This window comes from Diabrotica virgifera, chromosome 7 (genome assembly GCF_917563875.1).
Source record: "Diabrotica virgifera virgifera chromosome 7, PGI_DIABVI_V3a".
Lineage (NCBI taxonomy): Eukaryota > Metazoa > Arthropoda > Insecta > Coleoptera > Chrysomelidae > Diabrotica > Diabrotica virgifera.
Window position 1 is genome coordinate 39,725,139 of NC_065449.1, and position 25,977 is coordinate 39,751,115.

General features: G+C 36.5%; 1 protein-coding gene across 2 annotated transcripts in view; it reads left to right on the forward strand.

The window, feature by feature from the left end:
• The first annotated feature begins 342 nt into the window (after positions 1-342).
• Positions 343-25,977, forward strand: part of LOC114329405 (breast cancer anti-estrogen resistance protein 1) — a 137,193-nt gene continuing 111,558 nt past the window's right edge. For both annotated transcript variants that reach the window (XM_028278496.2, XM_028278498.2), the window contains exon 1: positions 343-536. In XM_028278496.2, coding sequence (XP_028134297.2) covers positions 507-536 — 30 coding nt within the window. In that variant the 5' untranslated portion in view covers positions 343-506. The remainder of the gene's footprint in view (positions 537-25,977) is intronic.

Sequence of the window (25,977 nt, forward strand, 5' to 3'; positions counted from 1 at the left end):
CTTTATTTATTTAAAATTATAATTCACAGTTGAACAGTCTTAAAAGGTAATTTTTGATAAGTTTTGACAAGTTTAAACACATTTTGTTTAACAAAAATAATTGTGTTTGTATTGTGCATGCTACCATGGAAATGGCGATCATATGTATGTAAACCGGCGGTGAACCCGTGAGAAAAAATATTTCTCACTGCAATGGCCGACTTTTCTCACTGCCTGAGGAAATTGAATGTATGTAAGTAGTGAGAGAAGTTGTACATTGTATAAGCATCCATAGAAAAACATTTTATTTCACCTGTTATGAAGTAACTGTTATCGATCGAAGCGTTCACCTCTTCATCCAAACAGTTGACTTCACTGAATGTGAATGTGATTCCAGTTGTCAGTTGGTTATAAGCTTTGTAGAGAGGAGGTTAAGAAGTGTTTTTCGTTAATTTTACATGAATTTTTGTGTATTTACTATGTTCTGTTAACGTTTATTTATTATTTTATTTAGTTGGTTGTGTGTCATGCCTCAACAAATGGACATTTCCTCACAGGTAAGTGTTTAGCATAGTTAATTAATAAAGCTAAAACTCGATTTACACGTGACGTAAGTTTGATCGGTATGATTCTTTGGAAATATCACCTTCTATTTACATTTACTTGTTATCAAAATTGAGAGATACCAAGAAGTGTTTGTTGTTACTTTTTTTGGGAAATAATAAATACCTATATACGAGTGATCTAGATATGGGAGAATAATAACTGACATTGTTGACAACAAAATAATAAAAGAACATGATCAAAATAACTCAACACCTTTCAGCATTTACATGAAATCAATTAAGTAAAAAATGTATACATATACATAGGTACATCTAATATTTTTCTACTGTTAAGTGTAAATATTGTTGAATGCAATCCGCAAAGAAAAGAATTTCCGGTGCTACTATAATAGTATGCAGTCTACCTCGAGGGCGGAGGGTGTGATCTACCTGAAGGATTTGTACAAAATGATGAAATTCATCAAGAAAATAATAGAAAAAAAATACCTATTTATCCACAAGTAATAAACATTTGGAGCAAAATCAATATAAAATGAAAGAGGACTCTTAACAATTAACAAAATTAATGAAAAGAGGGGTTGATATTTTCGGATACCCTGGGAAAAGATAACGGTTTTATTTGCATAGCATAATAGTAAAGAAACTTAAGTTGCATAAAGTTTATTGTATATTCCTAAATAGTAGTAGTATAAATGTTTATCAGTAATTACCTACTTAGACTTAAAACGCAAAAGTCAGAAGAAGCAGAATTATTATTTAATTTTACAAATTAAATACTTTGTCAAATTTTACAATACTTTGTCATATCAATTTACTATTTTAGTTGGGAATACGCCAATTTTGTGGTTTATTACTACCAACATAACGTTTTCGGAATGACAGTACCATCATCAGCGCTGTTTACCTAGAATATGTATAACCACTTTAATTAAAGCAAGCGTGAAAATTAAATTGTTGAATGAGTTCTACTGAGTTAGGATCGTCAGTCATCTTTTCTGGTTATTCTATCTTGTGGTGCATGGGGTTAACCCCCTTTCGGTGTTCAAGCCAACCCCCCCCCCCCAGAGGAAAATTCTAGGTGCGCTACTGGGTCTATTTCTGTCCATGCCTTTATGTTTGTTAGGGTTCTATATTAATCCATTTCTAGGTTTATTAGGGTTAGGCTCTTTTATTTGTACCTACCTGCAATTATTATTATTTCCAACAATTTTTGGGTAGCCTCTCTTGTGTGATTCAATATATTTATGTTTCTCCACTATCAAATTCTTCTTCTTCATCATCATCTTCTTTTTGTGTAGACATGACTGTCTGTTTTTCATTGTGCCTCCAATAGGTTGTCATTACATCGTTTACTTGGTCTTCCCACTGATCGTCTTTCCTATTGGGGAACCCTCTCTCGCCGTCCTTCTACTCTATTTGTTGTCATTCGGCTTATGTGGTCGCCCCATTCTACTCTTCTGTTTTTTAGAAAGTTATTAATTGTATCCACCTTGCATCTCCGTCGTATATCTGCACTTCTAGCTCTATCCCATAGTGTCTTACCATCCATTTTTCATATCTGCTGTTTCTAGCATTCTTCTTGTCCTTTTTGTATCTCAGATCTTGTTTCTGCTGCATAATATGTCATTATTGGTATTGGTCTAATGACTGTTTTGTATAAATTGTGCCTTTCACTATTAAATTGTCTTACCTATGTTTTTGTTATCTGATAAAATAAGAACGATAATTTGATACAGTTTGAGAATTTAATTTTGATGAAGTGTCGTGTTTCTATTTTCTTTCCCTATGTCTCGCATATTTATTTCTTCGTTTCGATGCTATATTTTATAGATTCCATTATTTAAAGGTTCCATTATTTACGTTTTTCAGTTACTAATGTTAACCTGCACCGATTTACACCAAAATTTTGTCCTCCTCCAATACAAGCCGAGGAATAGCTTATTGAAAGTTGGTTCTTCTTCGTTAAATGCCAAAATTGTAAGTTTCAACGTGAAATATGAAGAAATCAATAAATTTTTCGTGGAAAATTGAGTTTGAAGTGAGGAGGATTTTTGTATTGTTACAAAAAATTAACATTTTTTCAAATAAGTCAAAGGCTATTTAGTATGGTATAACTAGACCAGACCCAGACATCTAAAGTGAAAGTTATCCTCCAACACCGAATTGTTTAATTTGGTCAACATAATGTTCAGAAAAAAGTCACACCATTTTGAGCGTCGGGTTTGGGGAGGAGAAATCGGTAAATTCGTAGTTTTTTACGTTTTTCGTCAATATTTCTAAAACTATGCGGTTTAGCATGAACAACCTTCTTTACAAAAATGTCCTACATTAAATTTGAAATAAAAAAGGCCCATGCATAATCCTTCTAAAATGAACGGTTCCAAAGTTACGGAGGTAGTATAGTATAATTGTTCCAAAAAAAGGCCTAATCCAGACATCCAAAGTAAAAGTTTTCCTCCAAACCAAATTGTTCTATATGGTCCACATATTGTTCAGTAAAAAGTTACACTCTTTTGAGCGTCCGGCTTGGGGGAAAGATGGGGGAGAAGTCGGTAAATTAGTAGTTCTTTTACGTTTTTCGTCAATATTTCTAAAACTATGCTTTAGCGTAAACAATGTTCTATACAAAAATGTTCTACATAAAATTTAAAACAAAAAAGGTCCTATACATAATTGTTATAAAATCAACGGTTCCAGAGTTACGGAGGGTTAAAAAGTGGAGGTTTTCGATACTTTTTATATTTTTTGGGCAATTTATATTACTGATGAAAGAAATTTTCTTTAACAGGATTGTGTTTTGTAAATAAAATTTTGTATTTCAGTGGCCGATGGTATGTTAGTGATAAGCCCTTGAAGAAACGTCAACCTCACCACCCAAAATCATCATCAATTGCCCAACAAATATAAAAAGTATCGAAAACCACCACTTTTCACCCTTCGCAACTCTGGAACCGTTGATTTTATAACAATTATGTATAGGACCTTTTTTGTTTTAAATTTTATGTAGAACATTGTTTACGCTACAGCACAGTTTTAGAAATACATATTGACGAACAACGTAAAAAACTACTAATTTACCGACTTTCCCCCATCTCCCCCCCCCCCCCAAACCGGACGCCCAAAATGGTGTAACTTTTTACTGAACAATATGTAGACCATATAGAACAATTTGGTGTTGGAGGAAAACTTTTACTTTGGATGTCTGGGTTAGCCTTTTTTTGGACCAATTATACTATTTTTTATATACTTTGGAACCCTTCAGTTTAGAAGGATTAAAGAGTCTTTTTATTCCAATTTTAATGTAGAACATTTTTGTATAGACGGTTGTTCATGCTAAACCGCATAGTTTTAGAAATATTGACGAAAAACGTAAAAAACTACGAATATACCGATTTCTCCCCCTCTCCCCCCAAACCCGATACTCAAAATGGTGTGACTTTTTTCTGAACATTATGTGGACCATATATTATAACAATTTGTTGTTGGAGGATAACTTTCACTTTGGATGTCTGGCTTATGCCATTATTTGGATCAATTATATCATACTAATTAGAGATACGCAAAATTTTGTACAGTGGAAAATTGTAGGTTTTGCTTTTCTAAAAATTTTGCATTTCAAGCATAACCAATTTGATTTATAACGTGAATTTTTTTTTTGTTATCTTAAAGAGTCGCCTTGTGTATAAGCGTTAATTAGGGATTAGGGATAAACTCTGTATTTTTCATATCATAAAGTTGTGGCAGAATTGTATTTAGTCCAGAAAGCCACTGCGCATCCGCTAGGAAAAATATTCTAATTCGGATTTTTTGCACAATCTTACTCAAAAAGGACCCCTTTTAACAAATTTGCATGTTGCCAGGACCAAAAGTTGGTCAAAAATTTTTTAAACGTTTTTTTTTTTGTTTTTTTCCTAAAATTATTTTTTTTGCATGGAACAAAATTTTTTTAGGTTTTTTTGGATCATTCCAAACAGAAAAGGTCTGTAGTGACTTTTCTCTAAAGTTGATAGTTTTTGACATATAAGCGATTAAAAATTGAAAAATTGCGAAATCGGCCATTTTTAACCCTCAAAAACTATGTGAAAAACTGAAAATTTGAATGTTGCCAAGGTAGGTAGATATTCTTTTAACATCGATTGATGAAATTCCGAAGAGTTTTTTGCAATACAATATTAGAAACTCCTTTGTTTTTTAATTGCTAATCAAACGTGCGCGACACTATTTTCCACCGACAGTATGGTGCAAATGAAAGGAATAAATTCGTTATTTCGTAAACCGGTAACTTTAAGGAAAAATCCCAAAACAGGTCGGTTTTTATTTTTAAGTTATGATATTGTGGCATATATAGTATACTAGTGACGTCATCCATCTGGGCGTGATGACGTAATCGATGATTTTTTTAAATGAGAATACGGGTCGTGTGCTGGCTCATTTGAAAGGTTCTTCAATTCTCTATTCAGTAATATAAACATGTATATAATTATTTATACAGGGTGTCCAAAAAATTTTTATTAAATTAAATCATTTGGCAAATTGACAAAAAAATTAAATTATTGGACACCCTGTATTTTTTTTTTTCATATTTTTAGAGGTGGGTGGGAAATCTTCTTAAGATACCGGTCTTATGCCTGGTTATGTGGGATTCCCTTGCCGCCGCTGAGATGGCTGCACAGCCCACCACGTGTGGCAGGCTGAACCGCAATCCCCGCCGGGGCAAGAACCTACCCACTAAAAACCCTCCGTCCTCTCAACCAAACATACTTGTGATCTGGGAATGCAGGCCGGGATCCGCTCTGGTGAGGGCATATCTGCGACACTGCATCCGCCTCACGTCTCATTTAAATATCTACAGTGTTACATTTATATACATACACAGCTCGACTTAAATACCACATATATACACATACATTCCCATATACACATATATATTTTTTTATGGGCGTTGTTGCCTTCCTTCAGTCTCCTTGGATTGGAGCGTTTGTCTCACGAACGCATGGGTCCTTGCCCACGTACCTTCATCCTCACACATCCTCGCAATCATATCACTCACAGAGTCAAAACGAACACCATTCCTTCTCTCCAATTGTAATCTATCCACAATCCATCTTGCACATTCCAGCAACGTATGTGACACGGTGTCGACCAAACCACAGTAAGGGCAGTTTTCTGTAGCTGCTTTCTTGAACCTGAAGAGATACGAACGGAAACAACCGTGACCGGTGAGCACCTGCGTCAGGAAATAGTCCAAGCGCCGGTGCCCACATTCGAGCCACGTCTTCAGGTCCGGTATAAGTGATCTGGTCCACTGCGCCACATCCGCAATTGCCTCCCATTCAATTTGCCACATCCGTATGGATGTGGCTCTCTCCTCGCGTCTTGCACTCTCGGTCGGACCGTTGTCCCCAGTACGATAAAATAAACGGGCCCTCTCGGAAGCCAAGATGTGAGAGGGTACGCAGCCGGTGATGGCCCCACAATGCTGCCGCAGACACAGTCCTGTAGGCGCTTGCCACATGCAAGAGACTTGCTCTGTCTGTGCGCGTCAAGAGCCTCCGGTAGGACGATATTTCTACCGCCTCACTCCAGACTGGGGCCGCGTAAAGAAGAACAGACTGTACCACACCGTGTAAAGCCCTCCTCCTGTCAGATTTGGGCCCGCCAATGTTGGGCATTATCCACCCCAACGCGGCTGCTCTCTGCGTGGCAGTGCGCGTCACCACCCGCAGGTGCTCGCCCCAGCTCCCATTCGTGTGGAGAGTCACTCCCAGATACTTAACACACTTTTTCGGGATGATCTCTGCTCCGCCACACTCAAATATCACGTTCTCGCGTTTCCGTGGTCCCTTGAGAATCACTGCCTCGGTCTTCTCCCCAGCGAGTTTCAGACCGCGCTGATACATCCAATCTTCCGCGAGGTCACATGCTCTCTGTGCTTTGTACAGAAGTTCATCCGTATCCCGCGCTACCACCAGCAACGCAAGGTCATCCGCGAATGCGAAAGGAGTAACCCCCTCACCGTATTCGAGACGCAAGACCCCGTCATATGCCAGGTTCCACAGCGTCGGGCCAAGGACGGACCCCTGCGGCACCCCAGCCGTGACATCCACAATTACTCCTCTCTCAACAACAATTCTCCTGTCGGATAGATAGTCCGAGACCAGGTTCCTCAAATAACCAGGGAAGTTCCTATCCTCAATCGCTCTCATTACTGTACTCCATTGAAGTGAATTGAAGGCGTTTCTAACGTCGAGCAGGAGCAAGGCGGCCCATTTCTGGTCGCGGGCCTCCGTATTCAACGTTCGGTGCAACTCCAACACTGCATCAGTTGTGCTAACATTCTTCCGGAATCCATACTGTCTGGGGGATAAGCCTCCAGACCTCTCAATCGCTTCATTAATCCTCTCACGCAACATTCTCTCAAACAGTTTACAAATACACGAGAGGAGGCAAATAGGCCGATACTTTTCCTCTCCTTTAGGGAGGAGTATTAATTTTGATGTTTTCCAGTCCTTGGGAAATGTCTGTTCAGTGAGTACAGCGTTCATATGGCCCAGAAGCCATGCCGGCTCCAGTAGACCAAGACGTTTAACCGCCTCAGGCGGTATCCCATCCAGGCCCGGGGCCTTGCGGAACTTAAGGGTCCCCAACGCTTCAACGAGTTCGTCTAGGGAGAAGGGCGCGGCCCGCTCAACAGACCCATCCCTCCGCGCTCCATGCCATTCTCCAGACGGGAAGAGCACTCGTGTTACCGATAGCTTCTTATCCAACGGCATTTCGTAAAGAGGGTATGCGCCGAAACGCTTCATTACAATTTTATACCCTTGTCACCATACGTCCTCGTCCAGCTCGTCACACAGACCCCTCCAACATTCTTTTTTTCTAGAGCGTATCAACCTATTCAGCTCCCTCTTCTGTGCACGATATTCATTTTCCATTTGTAGCACTTCATCAGCGTTTGCTCTACGTTTCCTTGCACGCTGTACCCTTCGACGCAGTGCCACACATTCCGACCTACCATTCGCAATCTCAGCATTCCACCAGTAAGGCATTATCCTTACCCTCTGTGGAGCTACCTTACTGGTCCTCATTGCACTTTTCACAACTTGTTCTAGTCCCTCCGCCGAGGGTGGAAGGTTTCGAACCATTTCCACTTCCCACCTAACACTCTCATCAAACACTCTCCAGTTAGTCGATTGTATTCCGCATCGGGCTCCCGGGCCCTGAGAGGTTCTGTTTCCAGTAGCGACGCCCATTCCAGTTATCGAAAACCCAATGTAGCGGTGCTCCGTACCCGTATAGGTTTGCAGCACCGCCCACTCCTTCACGCAGCTAGATATACGTTGGGACGCACAGGTAACGTCTATGTACGAACCCGTCACAGAATTGCCTCTCACAAACGTGGGTTCTGAACCCCTGTTGAGTACAACAAGGTCCAGGGTTCCAATCCATTCGCTCAGCATTTGACCTCTAGTGTTGGTGATAGGAGAACCCCATTCCGCCGATTTCGCGTTGAAGTCCCCAAGCACCACGCACTCCCGATTCAATCGTCTCACTTCATTCATAATCTCATCCAGCTTATTTTCATATGCGTCGATTGCTATATTCGGTGAAATATAGCAACAGACCAGATTCATTCTCTCCATCTTAGCGACCAGATATCCATCGTGTTTGACCACATCATACACACGTAGGTGTCTGTTGCAGAAATATATCCCAACCCTACCCGAAGCATCCGCAATCCATCCTCGGTTCCCGACCAACGTGGGGTTCGGTTCCGCCGCGATTAGGACGTCAAAGTTTCCCCCCGCGGCGGAAGCCACGGCGAGACTATGAGCTAATCTCGCCGTACCCACGTTAGTCTGGAGTATCTTCAGATCCGGTCTCTGTTTTCTGGTATCCATTATATATACAGGATATTCATTCTCACATACATTCGACCGCTCCAGTCCTAAGACTGCACTCTCCTTTCCGTTTCCTCCCTGGCCGTGTTGACCAGTTGTCGGAATTTCGGACATTCCATTGAGTTGCCCCGATGTCCCGTGACTTTGCAATTAATACATTTGTGCCCTTCTGGGCAATCGTTCACGGTGTGTCCCTCTTCTCCACACCGGATGCATCCCTTCAAGACCTCATTTTTACACTCAGACCTGCGATGTCCGTACTCCATGCACTTGTAGCACCGGGCGATACGGATTTTCTCCTTAATTGTGCAGGATATATATCCCACCCTAATAAAGCCTATCCGTATAAGGCGCGCTGCAATGTCTTCATCGACCTCAACTGTGGCGTTGAGGTCTCCGCCATATGCCTTACGAAGGGGTCCCCTGACCTGACACGTTCCGTTCCGTCCCGCAAAAGTCTCAATTGCGCTGACAATGTCAGTTTCTTTGGTTAGACCATCTGCTCCATTTACAAAGAGCTCACGCCTGACTGTACCACCTTTCGCCACGGCTCTTGTGACCGTGCCCTGCCTAGCTGAGACGATGCCCTTCACCGTTTCCGCCATCTCTCTACCTCCTCCTAGTTCCAATACAATGCCCTGATCTCTGGTCTGCCTAAGACGTTTAACAACAACGTCGCTCCTGCCGCAAAGGTCTGTGCGTAACTCACCCAGTAGTTCGTCGAAGGACTTATCCTTCGCCTTGGTTAGCACTACCACTCCTTTGCTCTCTCTGGGCTTTACCATGCTCGCCCAGCTCTTCCTCGGTCCATATACCGCGGCTTTAACTTCCTTACCCTCGGCTGCCCACTCTAAAAGCTTACGAGTAAGATCTGTCCCCAAACACGTCGGAGCGAAGAGCCCTACGCTCTTCCTGTCAAGGTGGCCCATCCTATTTAGAAGTTTACGGCTTGCCGCCAAGAACTTAACCGCCTCAGGCAGATCCGTGTTGCTGGGTATAAGTTTATGGATGCACCTTTCGGTGCAAGCCCTTCGTCCATCATCATCAACAATGCTCACAGAGTTGAACATTGTACCAACTCCACCCTCTTCGTCCTCAGCTACCGGAGTATCCAGGAGATCTAGATACCTCTCTTTAAAGCGTCCAAGAACTTTCTCGTCGGCCTGATTGGCGGAAATATACACAGCCGCATCGTCATTACAGTCCAGCGGGCTACCATCCATTACAGACACCTTGGTAAACAAGGCCTCTGGCCAATCCTCGCTGAGGAGATCCGTGATCTCCTCAGGGGTTCTGCTCTCAGCCATTCGGGTCTTAATGTTCTGGACCCGACGTTCGGTTTCCGCAGGGTCCTCTGAGGGGGACACCTGCACACCCATGTTTTTCTGTTGTGTCCGGACCATTGTGACATCGGTCTGTGTACCGATAGTTGTCTTGCACACGTTGGCCGTTTTTATGGCCGACGCCGACGCACGGGGCTCCTTCGACATTGCCGCTTTAAACTGGGACATGTCCCTTTCTAATGTATACATCAGATTCCTTAAACCTCTGATACCAGACTTTATCTCAACTTTAGTTGTTACGTGGACCTTTGTTAGAACCAACACCTCTAGTACGGCCGCCTTTAGTTTAGCCATATCTTTATCTACCTTTTGTAGATTCGCACGGGGGCGATCCTCCCCGGGGGCTACCTTACTCCGCGCATGGGATTTCCTCTTGCGTTTTCTATCGGCCACTGTCCACTCGGTAGACAGGCCGCTGGAGCTACTTTCAGAGCCGGATTGATTCACTCCGTCGTCGATAGATCGACAAAGCCGTTTTCCGATCCACTCTCCTCATTGTTAACTTCAACAGATGTCTGTGTCACACCTATTCTGACCTCATCCATCGATCCCTCCGGGAGAGCTCCCTCCGCCGCTGTGGACGAAGAGGGCTCACCCAAGGGTTCCCTCTCTTTCCGCTCTTCCTCGACTTTTCTGATTTTTTCTTTTTTATTTTTCTTCTTCATCTATATCCCACGAGTAGGGCCGAAAGACAGTCCGGCAGGGCAGTGCGCCCTTACCCTGCTAAGGCTAGTTTACAACAGGGTGTCGCCTGGTACCCTGAGGGATTCCGTTCTCGACCACGTGTCGTGTGGCGATTCAGTCGTCGGCACGGTCTCTCACACCTTGACTTCCGGAGTTTTTATCGCAGGTTTACTCCTTCGGTTTTTTTTGCGTGGCAGGTTGTCTCCTGTGGGTAGGTAAGGTCATTGGATTTAGGATAGGTGACAGAGAAGGTAATGATGGACAAACTGGGATTTGCAGATCCATCACGAGGTTGATGTGCGGCAGTGGCACTCGGCGGTGAACGGCCACTCTCCTGCCCCGTCGCGACCGCCTCACAAAACATAGCGGCCGCGACCGGACAAAAGAGCGACCGCCTCTCCGTTTAGTCGGCTTCTACGACAAGCAGGAGGAAACTGTGGGCATATTCTACTTTAGTGGCCCGTGACCCACACGGGGAGGACACCCTGTATAAATAATTATGTAAATGTTTATATTACTGAATAGAGAATTGAAGAACCTTTCAAATGAGCTAGCACACGACCCCTATTCTCATTTAAAAAATAATCGATTACGTCATCACGCCCAGATGGATGACGTCACTAGTATACCATATATGTCACAATATCATAACTTAAAAATAAAAATCGACCTGTTTCGGGATTTTTCCTTAAAGTCGCCGGTTTACGAAATGACGAATTTATTCCTTTCATTTGCACCATAATGCATACACATGCAACGGTGGAAAATAGTGTTGCGCACGCTTGATTAGCAATTAATAAACAAAGGAGTTTTGAATATTGTATTGCAAAAACTCTTTGGGATTTCATCAATCGATGTTTAAAGAATATCTACCTACCTTGGCAACATTCAAATTTTCAGTTTTTCACATAGTTTTTGAGGGTTAAAAATGGCCGATTTAGCAATTTTTCAATTTTTAATCGCTTATATGTCAAAAACTATCAACTTTAGCGAAAAGTCACTAAAGACCTATTCTGTTTGCGATGATCCAAAAAACTTAAAAATATTTTGTTCCCTGCAAAAAAAATAATTTTAGGAAAAAAACAAAAAAAAAACGTTTAAAAAATTTTTGACCAACTTTTGGTCCTGGCAACATGCAAATTTGTTAAAAGGGGTCCTTTTTGAGTAAGATTGTCCAAAAAATCCGAATTAGAATATTTTTCCTAGCGGATGCGCAGTGGCTTTCTGGACTAATTAGTAGTGATGAGCAAAACAAGAACAAGACCAAGACCAGGCTAGTCTTGGTCTTGGTCTTGTTCTTGCAAGCTTGGTCTTGGTCTTGCAGCTAAAAGGCAGTCTTGGTCTTGGTCTTGCATTAGTCGGTCTTGTTCTTGGTCTTGGTCTTGCTGCAAGTCTTGCTGGTCTTGCTTTTTTGGTAGTAATAATTTGAACCAAACAATTTCGAATAAAATTTACATTGAAATAAATAAAGATGTGAAGAATGAAACTATATTTTTTGCTTTAAAATTTTAACAGAATGTAGAATGTAGTTTCAAACGGATACCAATTTTAACATTATACATTCACCTAATGACCTAATTATTTCTCTCTATATAAAGAGATTAGAGTATATTTTTATAATGGTAATGTTTATCAGTAGGAAAAACCTGCATTTACAACCCTTGTTGCAATTGCCGGCCTTCGGTTGTGTCACGTTGTGTTTTGCATGCTGTCGATACCTGCCGCCTGCCTTCAGACCACGTCTTGAGTCTGGATTATTGTTTATTGCCCGTGTATTTTAATAAAATGTTAAAGAAAAAGAGCTTCTTAAAGGTGCCACAAATGGTCGGGGACCTTCAATTCACGGATTTTACGAAAAGGGATAAACGGTTTATAGTTGTTAACAGATAATGATCCGCTCTTTTCACTCGAACACTGTAGTATTTATCCTACGAGGGTCAAATTTAAGAACATTAATTAAATTTTTTTAAGAGAACACAAAAATCAAATATTTTTTACTCTATTTAATCATTATTTAATATAATTAACTTTTTTTATAAACTAACTAAAACATACTTTTTATTTAGTAAATACGTACATATTTAGCATGCCTATTTATAGACCTAATACTATTGGGACCGTGCAAGTTCGGCAAAGCGACCTCTATTTCTACGCTCTGTACTTTTATTCGCACTTTTAATTATATTGGCCAATTATATTAGTCCTGGTTGCTGGATAATTGTCAAGACCATAATCCAAAAAAATAATAAGAAAAAATAAGATGCAGGTTATGTTTAACAAACGTAAACAATTGTATGTAGTAAATAAAATCAGTTATTAAAATGCAGTACTGCAAGCAAAATACAATTAATTAAATTGACCTTTATATAATAATTGCATATCATATCAATATTGTGGACATAGAGTTATATATTAGCATAGAGAGAGTGTCATTCAGAGCGAAGTGACGACACCATCTTTTTTATTTGGATTAGTGCTGTTTCACTCTTACGCATAGTAAAGCTGCTACAGTTGTCCTCCTCTTCCGTGCCTATATTCACACTGAATGTCATCATAGATTTTCGATACAATGTGTTAGAAAGAGATGCAGCAAACCAGTCCATGAGATCTTGTCGTCAGGAAGCGCGGAAGGTAGGCTCCCTCTATGTTAATATTTACCTCTATGATTGTGGAGCAATATATAATTTTTCTGCTTCAATGACAGAAGGTATGAAATATACGTCAATTTGACAATTTCAATTGACAATATGAATTATTTAAGATAGTTGCAATATTTCTCCGCGACTCGCGCACGGTCGTTTCTCATTTCCCTTTCCAAGTACTTGCACACCGCGAATAACATAATAACTAAACCTAATGGGGAGCTATAAACGCTTAATTCTGTAATTTGTTATCTTGCAGTTCTTTAATTTTATTTAAACTACATTGCTCTCGTAACACGAGTTATTCGCACTTTTTATTTTCACATATTATTGGATTGAATACCCATTATGACATTTAAAAAGTTGAAAATATTCGGATGTGGGTAGTAAAAACTAGAATTTAAAACACACTGAAATGATGCGCATGCATTTCAAGTGCGGCACATACTATTTGTACTACTGGCCCTTTCTGGGGAAAACCTAGATTCTTCCAAATAGTTTTCAACTATGAAATCAGTAAAATTCTTTACACGTTTGTCATCCGGGATTTTCACAAATAATTCAACTTCCAACTTTCGTTGATTGTAAAAAATAATCCAAAAAATAATTTAAAAAATTTCCCAGTATCGGAATTTTTGTCATTATATTCAGAAACTGACTAAGCTTTGGATTTTGCGATACCCAGCTTGACACATTACAATCGACAACCAGTTATTTTTTATTCAGGCCACAATGCTTTCACAGCATTGTGGATCCCTTTTCAAAATCTATTATGATATTTTTTGTATTCATTTTAAATTTAACGACCTACATTTTTCCTCGATTATGCGAAAATAATTGAAATAAGTGTCAGTATTTTTATTAGACAAAAAAGCGAAAACTACTGGTACATAAAAACCGTTTTTAACCCTGGAAGATCACACCTATTTTTTTTACATAAACCGCACACATGGGTGTCAGATACCCAATGATTTTTTGTGAAGAAATAAAAAAAAAGTAAATATTTTATGATTTCCAGAGACTCTCTAATCACTATTGAATACATACGAATAATTAAATCAATAATTTTATTTTCTCTCTATTAATTGTAGTAACACAAAAGAACAAAATATTAAAAATACTTAAAAATAATTAAAAAACATTTTCTAAAAAACCGGAAACATAATTCAAAATATTTTAATTTAATTTAACAACAAAATGGTCTTTCTAACTAAAATATAACACCTTTTGATTATAGAACTCATATTCATTCTTAGCCAGGTATTTCAGTTTCACTCATTTTAGTAACTACATTCGTAAGAGAGTGTGGCTCTATGCTCCATGCATTATGCTTTATAGCAAGCCGAGCATGCACGCTTTGCTTTTCCATCTTTGCCTTTGCAGAAATAACACCTAGTTTTCTTTACTAAATTTGTGGGATGTTGTGTTGTTAGGTCATTAACTTAAACGCACACTTGATCGCAAACCTCACACATGGGTGCTACATACCCTAGCCTGTATTCAATAAATTTTCGTGATTGGAAATATTGCTCAAATGAGACCGCAACTACACACCCGTCCTTGGCAGACTAGAGACTGAATTTACATAAAGCAGCATTACCATTGAAATGCAGCTGCGCAAGCTACATGCAGTTAAGTGTCGCGATGGGTATCTCACACCCAAGTGTGAGCTTCCAGGGTTAATTGCATTTTTTTTAATGGATTACCCTATCTATAATTACATTTTTTTGTCTTACAAGTAATTTCAATTGTCATTGAACTGTCGCCGTTTGAAAACTTGCCTTCTGGACACTTTGAAGGTTGAGAAAATGCAAACCGTTTGACTTAATCAAAACGACTTAAAAATATAACCAAAATATTATGTATTTTAAAAATTCGATATTGTTTATGGTTTCTTACAATGTCAGTATATATTATTGAACTAAAAAAATAAAGTTAAATAATTAAAACCAATTTTTCTCAAAAAAGTGCAAGAGTCTTGCAGGTTGGTCTTGGTCTTGCGTGGTCTTGCAAGGTTCGGTCTTGGTCTTGTTCTTGCAAGCTTGGTCTTGGTCTTGCAACCAAAAGGCGGTCTTGGTCTTGGTCTTGCTGCAAGACCAAGACAAGTCTTGCTCATCACTATGTATTAATCTTCCCCCTAATAATCCATTACAACGAATTGCAGTCGAACGCGCAAACACCGGGCAAATCATATCGTTTTCAAAAACTTATCATTTACAGAAACGCGATCAAAAAGCAAATGGGGTAAAATCAGTTTAGACAAAGGCAAACTAAATAGCCTAGAATTGTACATACTACTATAACTTGTATAAGTCCCCTATGGGGAAAATGTCCACTTTTCCTTGTATTATAAAGCGAAGTAAACAGTCCAGGTTTGTAATGCCATACCGCAAAAGAAACTCAGGTGTTGGACACGCAAGCAAATTCCAAATAAGTCAAGTTTATTTTTATACAAATGTGCAGTATTGTTGATTTTTTCTGAAAAATATACCTACATAGCTGTTAACAAAACAGACTTTTCTTAGAAATTGATACAACGTAATTTAATGTATGTGGTATGTCTGTGCCATGTTCCACTTGGGAGAACTATTTTGCAATTATTATTGCGAAGAAATCTAATTTCACATACTGTTGATTTTCATTTAAATTGTTGATTAAAAAACTGTGTTGTATTTATTATTGTTAAGCAAAGTTCTTTCGAGGTATTATGATACTTTTGACAATTTATCGTTTTCTTCTTGTTTATGTTGAGTGAACTAATTTCATGCTCGTTCTTTTATTTACAATTTGTTCGTAAGTTTGTAAATTTTCTTTTTGAACTATCCTTTGCGATTCATCGGTACAACCGCATCTTTCAGAAATATTACACACTTTTCACTTACACACTATACAGTAAAACCTCGATATAACGGACCTCTATTTAACGGACTTCGGATATAACGGATAAAAAAATACGGCCAAATATGAAAAAAAGTCACTGTATTTCCCAAAACATCCCCAAAGAATTTCAATAAAATTATTATTGTAGCATAATGCGGACACATTTCTAATTATAAAAAAACGCAAACTTCAAAGGTGCGTACAAAACTTAAAATAAACGTTTTTTTAATTTATTTTAAACCTATTTTTATACAACGGACTTTCGGCTATACCGGACACCCCTTCCCCCCAATTAGTCCGTTATATCGAGGTTTTACTGTACTCCGTTTGAAATAGCACATTTGATAACACATTTACAGCACTACATTCAAAAGTGATATGTTATATCACCTCTTTTGAGTATAGTACCTACGTATAATTAATAGCACATATTTGTTTCTCTACCATACATTTTGAATCAAGATTGTGACCACCCAGTAAAGATATACTTCCCCTTTTTTAGGAACTACCGCTCTCTCTTGAGATTTTGTTGATTTTGAGAGGTTTTTTTATTTTGTTTACTTCTGGCCATTCTGGCGTAGTTGATTCTTGTCTAAGTTTTCACAAAGAATTGTCGTATTGTCTTGCTGATTAACCTTAAGTTGTAACTTCTTCAAAATATTAAGTTAAGTAATTTATTTACTCTTTTCAAAATACTTGTACATACTTCCACTTTTAAAGATTTGCCGATGACATTAGTTTTAATTTGATAGAGACTACAAAAATACTGGAAACGCTATACGAAGCATTAAAAACAATTGTTCTTAAAATTAACACCTCGAATATAAAATTTATGACCAACCTTGTAGTCTGCAATAAAATTCAAATTGAAAGCCATAGCATCGACCAAGTAATAGCTTATAAATATCTATACTAAATTTACAATCAAGATGCAGTAGAAATAAACAAACCAAAACACGGTAAATGCTACCAGGAGCACTCCCGAATCATAATTTACAATTTATAAACTTTGGAAATCATGATTTGGGATTTACAATGTATATACTGTTATGATCTGCTTCTTATTAATTTTATATTAATTATTATTTATCTGATTAATTATTTAATTGTCGCAAATCATACATAAAAAAAAACAATAAAAAAATCTCAGGGTGCCTTTTTATAATCTTAAAAAAGTCTAAATAATATTACGTTATACTTATCTTCTCTCGTGGGTTCAGTATCTCTTAGTTGATCCTAATCGGGGTAAAATAGGGAAAAGAAATAAAGCCAAATATAAAATAAACATACAGAATTGTCTTTTATTTATCAAAATCAATACTCGAAAAATCTATCAAATCTAAAAACCTGTGGACACAGATGTCCGAATGAAATTTTCACCACTTAAATTTATTCTATTTAAAACAAAAACAATTTATAGGTTTGTTTCCGATGACTTTGGTACAACAAAATAAACAAAACCAAATTATGTATTTGCAAGATTAGCTATACTTCCTATTTACTTTTTGAAGTATTGGAATTTTAATTCCTATTTGTATATAATTCTTTTTACTCAAAATTTTAGTTTCCGAAACATAAAAATATCTTTCACATAAGTTGACTGACCTCTTGCTTCACTCACTCTGATGTCTTCTCGTGACCCAAAACAGCTCTCCCTCGTTGACTATGTTAAAGGCTACTCATCAAAGCCCTCTCCGTTCTCCAGCTTCAAAACTATCAGCATACCAGCACCAATTCTCCAACAAGCCGGGCCTCTTTTGACACGTACTCGATTCAAACAAAACTCCAAAAATTATCTGCTCTCCTTCTCACAATAATACAGAATCAAAGAGGTATTTCGTCTCAATTTGATCTGTCTCTCGTTCCACTTTTCAACACTATTCTCCACTATCAAACAACCACTGGTACTTGCTAACTACTTATCCACCAAAACGTCGACCGCTCCTCAGCGCTGCCAAATAACATACTGACTTCTTTTTCAAACTCTCTCAATCATTCAAACCACTTTTCCCATTCCAACTTGCCAAGAATCAGAAACAATCTTTTCCATTCGACAAACAAACAGTCATTTTCAAAATTATTCCGACCATCCTAATTACTTTCGGAGAACCCTACAATATTTACTCGGCTTGAAACAAAGATATTAAAATTCCAAACTTTCTTTTAAACCACCTTTTCTAGAAATTGATAATTACCTCTACCTGTGGATTTTATAGTTCCCGTAATAACAATCTTTTTCCATTTTAAATCTAAATACATCGTTATTTTCACTTTAATTATTCACAAAAGTCTTTAATGGTTAATCGGAAAGCTCATTAAAAAAAGAAATCCACTGACATCCAAACTAAATTCTAATAAATATTTACAGATCAATATACAGGGTGTATCAAATTTATGTGCCCGCGTTATTTAAAAAAAATTTAATTTAATTTTCATTTTGCCTTTGATTGATAAATTGCAAACACAATAATACATTGTAAATTATGATTTGGAGTGCTCCTAGTAGCATTTAACGCGTCTTGTCTTGGTTTGTTTATTTCTACTGCATCTTGATTGTAAATTTAGTATAGAGCATGAGATTCGCCTAGGCGAAGATAATCAGACAACTGAAATACAAACAAGGTAGGTCTCGGTCTCACATGGGCTGCGTTTGGTAGATTGAATAACATTTTAAACTCTAATATTCCAGTTTATTTAAAAAGGAAGGTTTTTAACCAATTTGTTTTACCGGTTCGTACATAATATATAGTCGAGGAAATGAAGCAGAAAAAATGGCAAAACCTCGCAATTTTTTCGTCCAGCATCGATTTGTACAAAAATTTGGGATTGGGCTCATTACACCCTCTAGTTCATTTTCTATATTGAGCCGTTGTACCCTTTTGGTTTTTTAAGGGTGAAAACTACCCCTAATTGTAAAAAATTATAAAATAACATTTTAAACTTTAATATTGTCAACATTTCGTTCTTATTAGTTACATAATGATTGTTTTATGCTTCAAGATATACTATCATAATATTTCAACCCTTAAAACCAACCTTGTTGGAGCTATATATAAAAAATTTACTTATCCTAAAAGAATGATTTCGGCTTGCATCGATTTACATAAAAATATGGGATTAGGATCATCTCACCCTGTACTTCATATTCTATATCATGCTTAAGGGCGTTGATTATTTTTAGGGGTGTAAGCTACCCCTTATTGTCAAAAATTATATAAAAACATTGTAAATTTTAATATGGACAAACTTTGTTTTTGATTGGTTAAATAATGATTGTTTTATACTTTAGGATATAATATCATAATATTTCAACCCTTAAAAGCCACCCTTAATAACATTACAGTTTTTATAAGTAGATATTTTAATAGATCTATACATAGGGTTACCATACGTCCGGATTTCGTCCGGACAGTCCGGATTTGAAAGACATGTCCGGATTGGCGTCCGGATATGAGAAATGTCCGGATTTTTTTCTTTACTAAAAAAAAATGGAAGACACTTGGCCCAACGCGTGGGAAATTTCTTTCTGCGCAACACCTAGATTTTTTAAATCGTTCTGTAATATTATTTTCTAGGTCTAAAGTATGTTAAAACATAGGTGTATATATGTATTTTAAATTGGCAGAGATTTTCGATGTTAGTTACATATTGTAGCGAAACAGCTGTAGGTACTTTTATTTGTGCCATATGCATTTCGCATATACAGTGAGCACGTAAAGGTTGGAATAAATTCATTTTCTCGAGAATGGACGATTTTGGAAGAAAATCCCGAAACAGGTTAATTTTTATTTTTAAATTACGACTTTCTGGCATATATATCATACTAGTGCCGTCACCCATCTGGGCGTGATGACGTCATCGATGATTTTTTTAAATGAGAATAGTGGTCGCGTGATAGCTCATTTGAAATTTAATACAATTCTCTTTTCAGTATTATAAACATTAACATCATTATTTATATAGGTTGTCCAAAAAAATTTTTTTGGATTAAATGTATTTACATAAAAAGAAGAATGTATGTAATTTATTTAATTCAAAATACATTTTACTGCTCTCAGAAAACAGAAAAAAATGTTTATTTGCAAAAAAAAACATGGCTTTTCGCTTAAATTAAATGTTCAAACTGTCACGAGGCTGGTGGGTGGCTGCTTTAATATTGAATTTAAGCAAAAACCATTTATTTGCCAAATAAACATTTTTTTCCTGTTTTCTGGTAACAGTAAAACGTATTTTGAATTAAATAAATTACACACGTTCTTCTTTTTATGTCAATAAATTTAATTAAAAAAAATTTTTTTGGACACCCTGTATAAATAATTATGTTAATGTTTATATTACTGAATAGAGAATTGAATTACCTTTCAAATGAGCTATCGCACGATCCCTATTTTCGTTTAAAAAAATCATCGGTGACGTCATCACCCCCAGATGGGTGACGGCACTAGTATGATATATATGCCAGAAAGTCGTAATTTAAAAATAAAAATTGACCTGTTTCAGGATTTTTTTCCAAAATCGTCCATTCTCGAGAAAATTAATTTATTCCAACCTTTACGTGCTCACTGTATGTATGTACAATGTAGAGGTAGCAACACAGTCAAATCCACATTTTACATTTTCTACAACTCCTTGGACTACCCCTGTCCGGATTTGGCCTTAATAAATTATGGTAACCCTATCTATACAGAAAAAAAGTAGAATTAAAGAATTACAAAAACACTTATTTACACAAAAATACGAATTTACAAATATGTACAAATATAAATACAAATAGTTTTTTAGTCATCTTTCAGTATACGAAATTAGTATACGGTTCTGTGGTCTTATACCGGGTGTCCACTTATATTTTCCCCCATTTTAACTGCCTATAACTTCTAAACGGCTTAAGATAGAAATATGCGGTTTTCGATGAAATGTTTTATTTTAGCAAAAGTTTTGTCTGAATGGATTGAATTTTTTATATCGCTTTCAAATACGAAAAGAAAAATGGCGGATTTTTGAAAAAAACGTTGTTGACTTTTTTTAATGGAACACCCAGTATATTTTTTTGTAAATTGAAAGAAAGGTCATTCACCTATCCAGCGATATAAAGTTTTTCAAAATCGGTTGTCAAATCACTGAGTAATTAATTTTTAAAATGAGCGGTGCAACGTGGATATCACCTAAATAACATACACTAAGCAAAATGATATTATGTTATGTGATTTCCACATTGCATCTGTCATTTTAAAAATTATTTGCTCAGTCATTTAACAACCGATTTAAAAAAATTTAATATCGCTTGATAGGTAAATGACCGTTTTTTCAAGCTACAAAAAAATATACTGGGTGTTTCAATAAAAAAAGCCAACAACTTTTTTTTCCAAAAATCCTCCATTTTTTATTTAAAAGCGACATAAAAAATGGTCATTTACCTAAAAACTTGAAAAAACGGTCATTTCCCTATACAACGATATAATTTTTTTAAAAATCGGTGGTCAAATGACTGAGCAATTAAATTTTAAAATGAGAGATGCAATGTGGAAATCACATAACATAATATCAATTTGCTTAGTTATGTTATTTAGGTATGTGATATCCAAGTTGCACCTCTCATTTTAAAAATTAATTACTCAGTGATTTGACAATCGATTTTGAAAAACTTTATATCGCTGGATAGGTGAATGACCTTTATTTCAATTTACATAAAAATATACTGGGTGTTCCATTAAAAAAAGTCAACAACGTTTTTTTCAAAAATCCGCCATTTTTCTTTTCGTATTTGAAAGCGATATAAAAAATTCAGTCCATTCAGACAAAACTTTTACTAAAATAAAACATTTCACCGAAAACCGCATATTTCTATCTTGAGCCGTTTAGAAGTTATAGGCAGTTAAAATGGGGGAAAATATAAGTGGACACCCGGTATATACATTGAAAATTATCCATAAGCGAACTATCCGAATTTTTCGAAAAAAAAAATTTGTTTTATAAACATAGCTTCTTAATTTTTGGCGATAAAAAGTTTTTTCAAAAATGACTTTGTAGGATATTTGAAGAGTTATCAGACTGTGTAAACTAAATTCCATAAGATCCCTTAGTTTTTAATTATGATGGGTTTAAAGGGCTCGAATAAGGGGGTGTTTGCTCGTAAATAGAGGTTTTAAACAGCTATATCTCGCTAACTGTTCACTGTAATGAAAAACTATGCACAAGGAATTTTAGTTGTTAAAAAAGCTACAATTTAGTAGTTAATCATTTTTTTCGTATCTTCAGTATTTTCGAAGATATTTTGAAGTAAAAGGTGAAAAATGGGAAATTCCAAAAAATTAATTTTCCTTTAAACTCAAATTTTTCCAAAATTAGGCCTTTTAAATAGGTCAAACTGCTTGGGTGTATTGATAATACAAACATAAAAGGAATTACAGAAAGGTGAAGACCAATTTTTAATTAGGGGGGTAGTTAGGGGGTTGTTTCACTGATTTTTTCATAGAGAAAAGCAGGTACCGACCTTTTTTTGATCATAAGTCGCTTACTTTTCAGGATAGAAACTTTTTATTATTATTTTTTGAAAAGCCCAACTGTATACTTGAAAAAAGATTATTTAAGTTTTCCTCGAAAAATGCAAAGTTTTTCCGTTATTTTACTTTGAATATTTCAATTTATGCATTTGACGAAAAAAGCTAACTTTTAACATGCCGTATCTCGGTTTGTATTGGTCTTAAAGATATTACAGAAAAATAATTTGATTTGCGTTACTAAAAGATACAATTTTGGTATGTACAGTTTTTTTGAGGTATTTTTTTTGTACATATTTTTCGAGGTATTCTCAAAAAACCCTCTCGAAAAAGTCGATTTTTTCATCGAAAACTGTTACTTTCAAGCGCGAATAACTCAAAAAATATTAGTTTTACGAAGAAAATGTAAAAATCATTTTTTTCTTAGAATTACCTTTTATATCGATTTGCATGGTTAAAATGTAATAAAAAATTCCCACCCCCGAGATGGGGTGGCAACCACCCCCAAGGTTTTAGCGTACAGCGGCATGATATAAAAAACGATCCTTGGACTATTCCCTACCTTCTGTAAAAATTTAAAGTAAATCCATGCTGGACGAAAAAATTGCGAGCCAAAATGCTTCATTTCCTCGACTAATATGATGCAGAAACACTGAACTCTGACAAAAGGAGCAGTAAATAAGAGTTATACAATACGCTATTGAAAGATCAATGTTAGGCACATATTACTATCAGAGATAAGGTACCAAACTTAGAAATAAGAAGAAGAACAGGAGTTACGGATACAGTTGAAAGAATAGCCAGGGCTAATTGGGCTTGGGTCGGACATGTTGCCAGATTGAGGGATGATAGACGAACCAGAAAGATTCTGGGATGGAAAAATTCTGGGAAAGACAAGAGCCTAGAAAAAATTGGATGCACGAAGCTCAAGATAGAAATAGGTGGACAATTTTACGGGAAGCCGGCGTTCAGCTGTGGACAAATATAAGCTAATTTATGATGATCAATGTTTCTAATTTCTAGTCTTTTTTATTGTATTTCCTGCAGCTTTAAAATTTGTGTGTTTATCCCCTAGTAATAATCTAGTAACATACTCTCAAAAACGATGTTGAGATGATGTGTATTTCTCTATAACAACTTAGTCCAGCTGTATGCTCGCCCCCGTTAGGTAAATTATTCCGATTCGATTTTTTTTGCAGGTCTTTATAAAAAATCCACAGGGTGCCAGGCTCTACTAGTCCTGTCGCCAGGGGGGGTACAACGGCCTCCTTTATTCAGATGGACTTACCCAAGTTTTTTTCATGTATTTTGACCAGTAGAATACGAATTTTTTGGGTAACAGTTGCTCCGGATGTCGATAAGATTGTTATTGACCAAGAACTTGAGGAATTACATAACCGCGATCTCTCGCAAAACAAAACATTTTTTGGTATTTTTTGGCTCATTCTAAGCAAAACATGTTTCTACAATTTTTTTCGTATGATGGCTAGTTTTCGAGATAACCGCGGTTGAACTTTCAAAAAATCGAAAAATTGCAATTTTTGAACCCGAATAACTTTTGATTAAAAAATAAAATAGCCAGTCTGCTTACCGCATTTGAAAGTTTAAGTCAAATTATATCGGTTTTAATTATTTGCATTGCTAAAAATTTATTTTTTTATTGTTTAACAAAGCTATAAACACATAGTGTTTCCCTTGCTTTTACATGCGTTTTAACGCATGCTACGTAGAAATAGCCTCGATTGCACTAGTACCTATTCTACCTACTCGTTCGATTTTAAATGAGAAATCATAGAAAGCATCACTCACGCACTAGGTGTTTGTAGCTTTGTTTAACAATAACACAATACATTTTTAGCAATGCAAATAATCAAAACCGATATAATTTGACTTGAACTTTCAAAGGCGCTAAGCAGAATTGCTATTTTATTTTTTAATCATAAGTTATTCGGGTTTAAAAATCGCAGTTTTTCGATTTTTTGAAAGTTCAACCGCGTTTATCTCGAAAACTGAGCATCCTACGGGAAAACTTGTTAGAACATTTTTTACTTAGAATGACCCAAAAAATACAAAAAAAATGTTTAGTTTTGCGAGAAATATCTGTTATGTAATTCCTCAAGTTCTTGGTCAATAACAATCTTATCGACATCCGGATCAACTGTTACCCAAAAAATTCGTATTCTACGGGCCAAAATACATGAAAAAAACTTGGGTAAGTCCATCTGAATAAAGGAGGCCGTTGTACCCCCCCTGGCGACAGGACTATACCGTGGTCGGAAAGTTTAAACAATTTTTTTAAACAAATTCAAAAAAACCAATTTTATCACTTCGAATTATTTTTTTAGATTTTTTGGATCATTCTGAGCAAAAAAGGTCTCTTGTGATTTGTCTCTAAAATTGATTGTTGTCGAGTTACACTCGATTTAAAATTTGAAAAACGCGGAAATAGCCATTTTCAAGGCTTAATAACTCGGTTTTATGTAAGTCGTAAAATGACCAAATCAAAGTTTAAAGCTCCTCCTAAGACCTTGAATAAATTTTTGTCATTATTTTATTACAAAGCTGTTATTTTTAATTATTAACAATGAGCGCTAAGCGCCTAATGGTGTATCTATCTGCAAATTTTAAATCGTGTATAACTCTAGAACAATCAATTTTAGAGAAAAATTACAAGAGACCTTTTTTTCTCAAAATTACCCAAAGAATCTAAAAATCCGAATCCGAAATGAAAAATTGAGTTTTTGAATTTGTTTAAAAAAATTGTTTAAACAATTTTCCGACCGCGGTATCGCCTGGCACCCTGTGGATTTGTTATAAGGACCTCTTTTTGAGTAAGTTTGTGTAAAAAAGCGAATCGGAATAATTTACCTAACGGGGCGAGCACACAGCCTGGACTAACAACTGTTTTAAACCATACATTTTGCTAATATTATCTACATATTCTAAGAATCTTGACAACAATCACATTACCCTACTAACACCAGTCATAGATAAAACAAGCTACGTCAGTTCCTTAGAAGACGATACTAATTTTACAAAATAAATAATAAATGTGACGGGTCAATGAAGGTTACTTACCCTTTTATTATTGTTTTAACTTTCGACTGCAAACAAAAATGCACATCAAACTATCCGGCCTTGTTCTACAATCCAAACAACTACCTCCTTTGTATCTTACGACGTTGCGCAAAATGTGTTGTGATTTATTTATAGTTGAACGATTGTCTACTATTAAAATATTTCATAAAATCTTTTATGACATCTCTGGTATTTATTATCTTTTTGTAGTTTACGTATCACTAGTCAATACGAGGTGGCCGCTATAGATTCGCGATTAAGAAAAAATCATCATCATGATCCTAAGGATGCGTTCACTACGGAGAGCAAAGGATGGTATCCTAGCCTAGAGTCTGCCTAGGCCTAGAGGTGCCTAGAGCATGGTATCGTACTCTTCATATTCGTGAATTCTCGCATTTAAAATAATG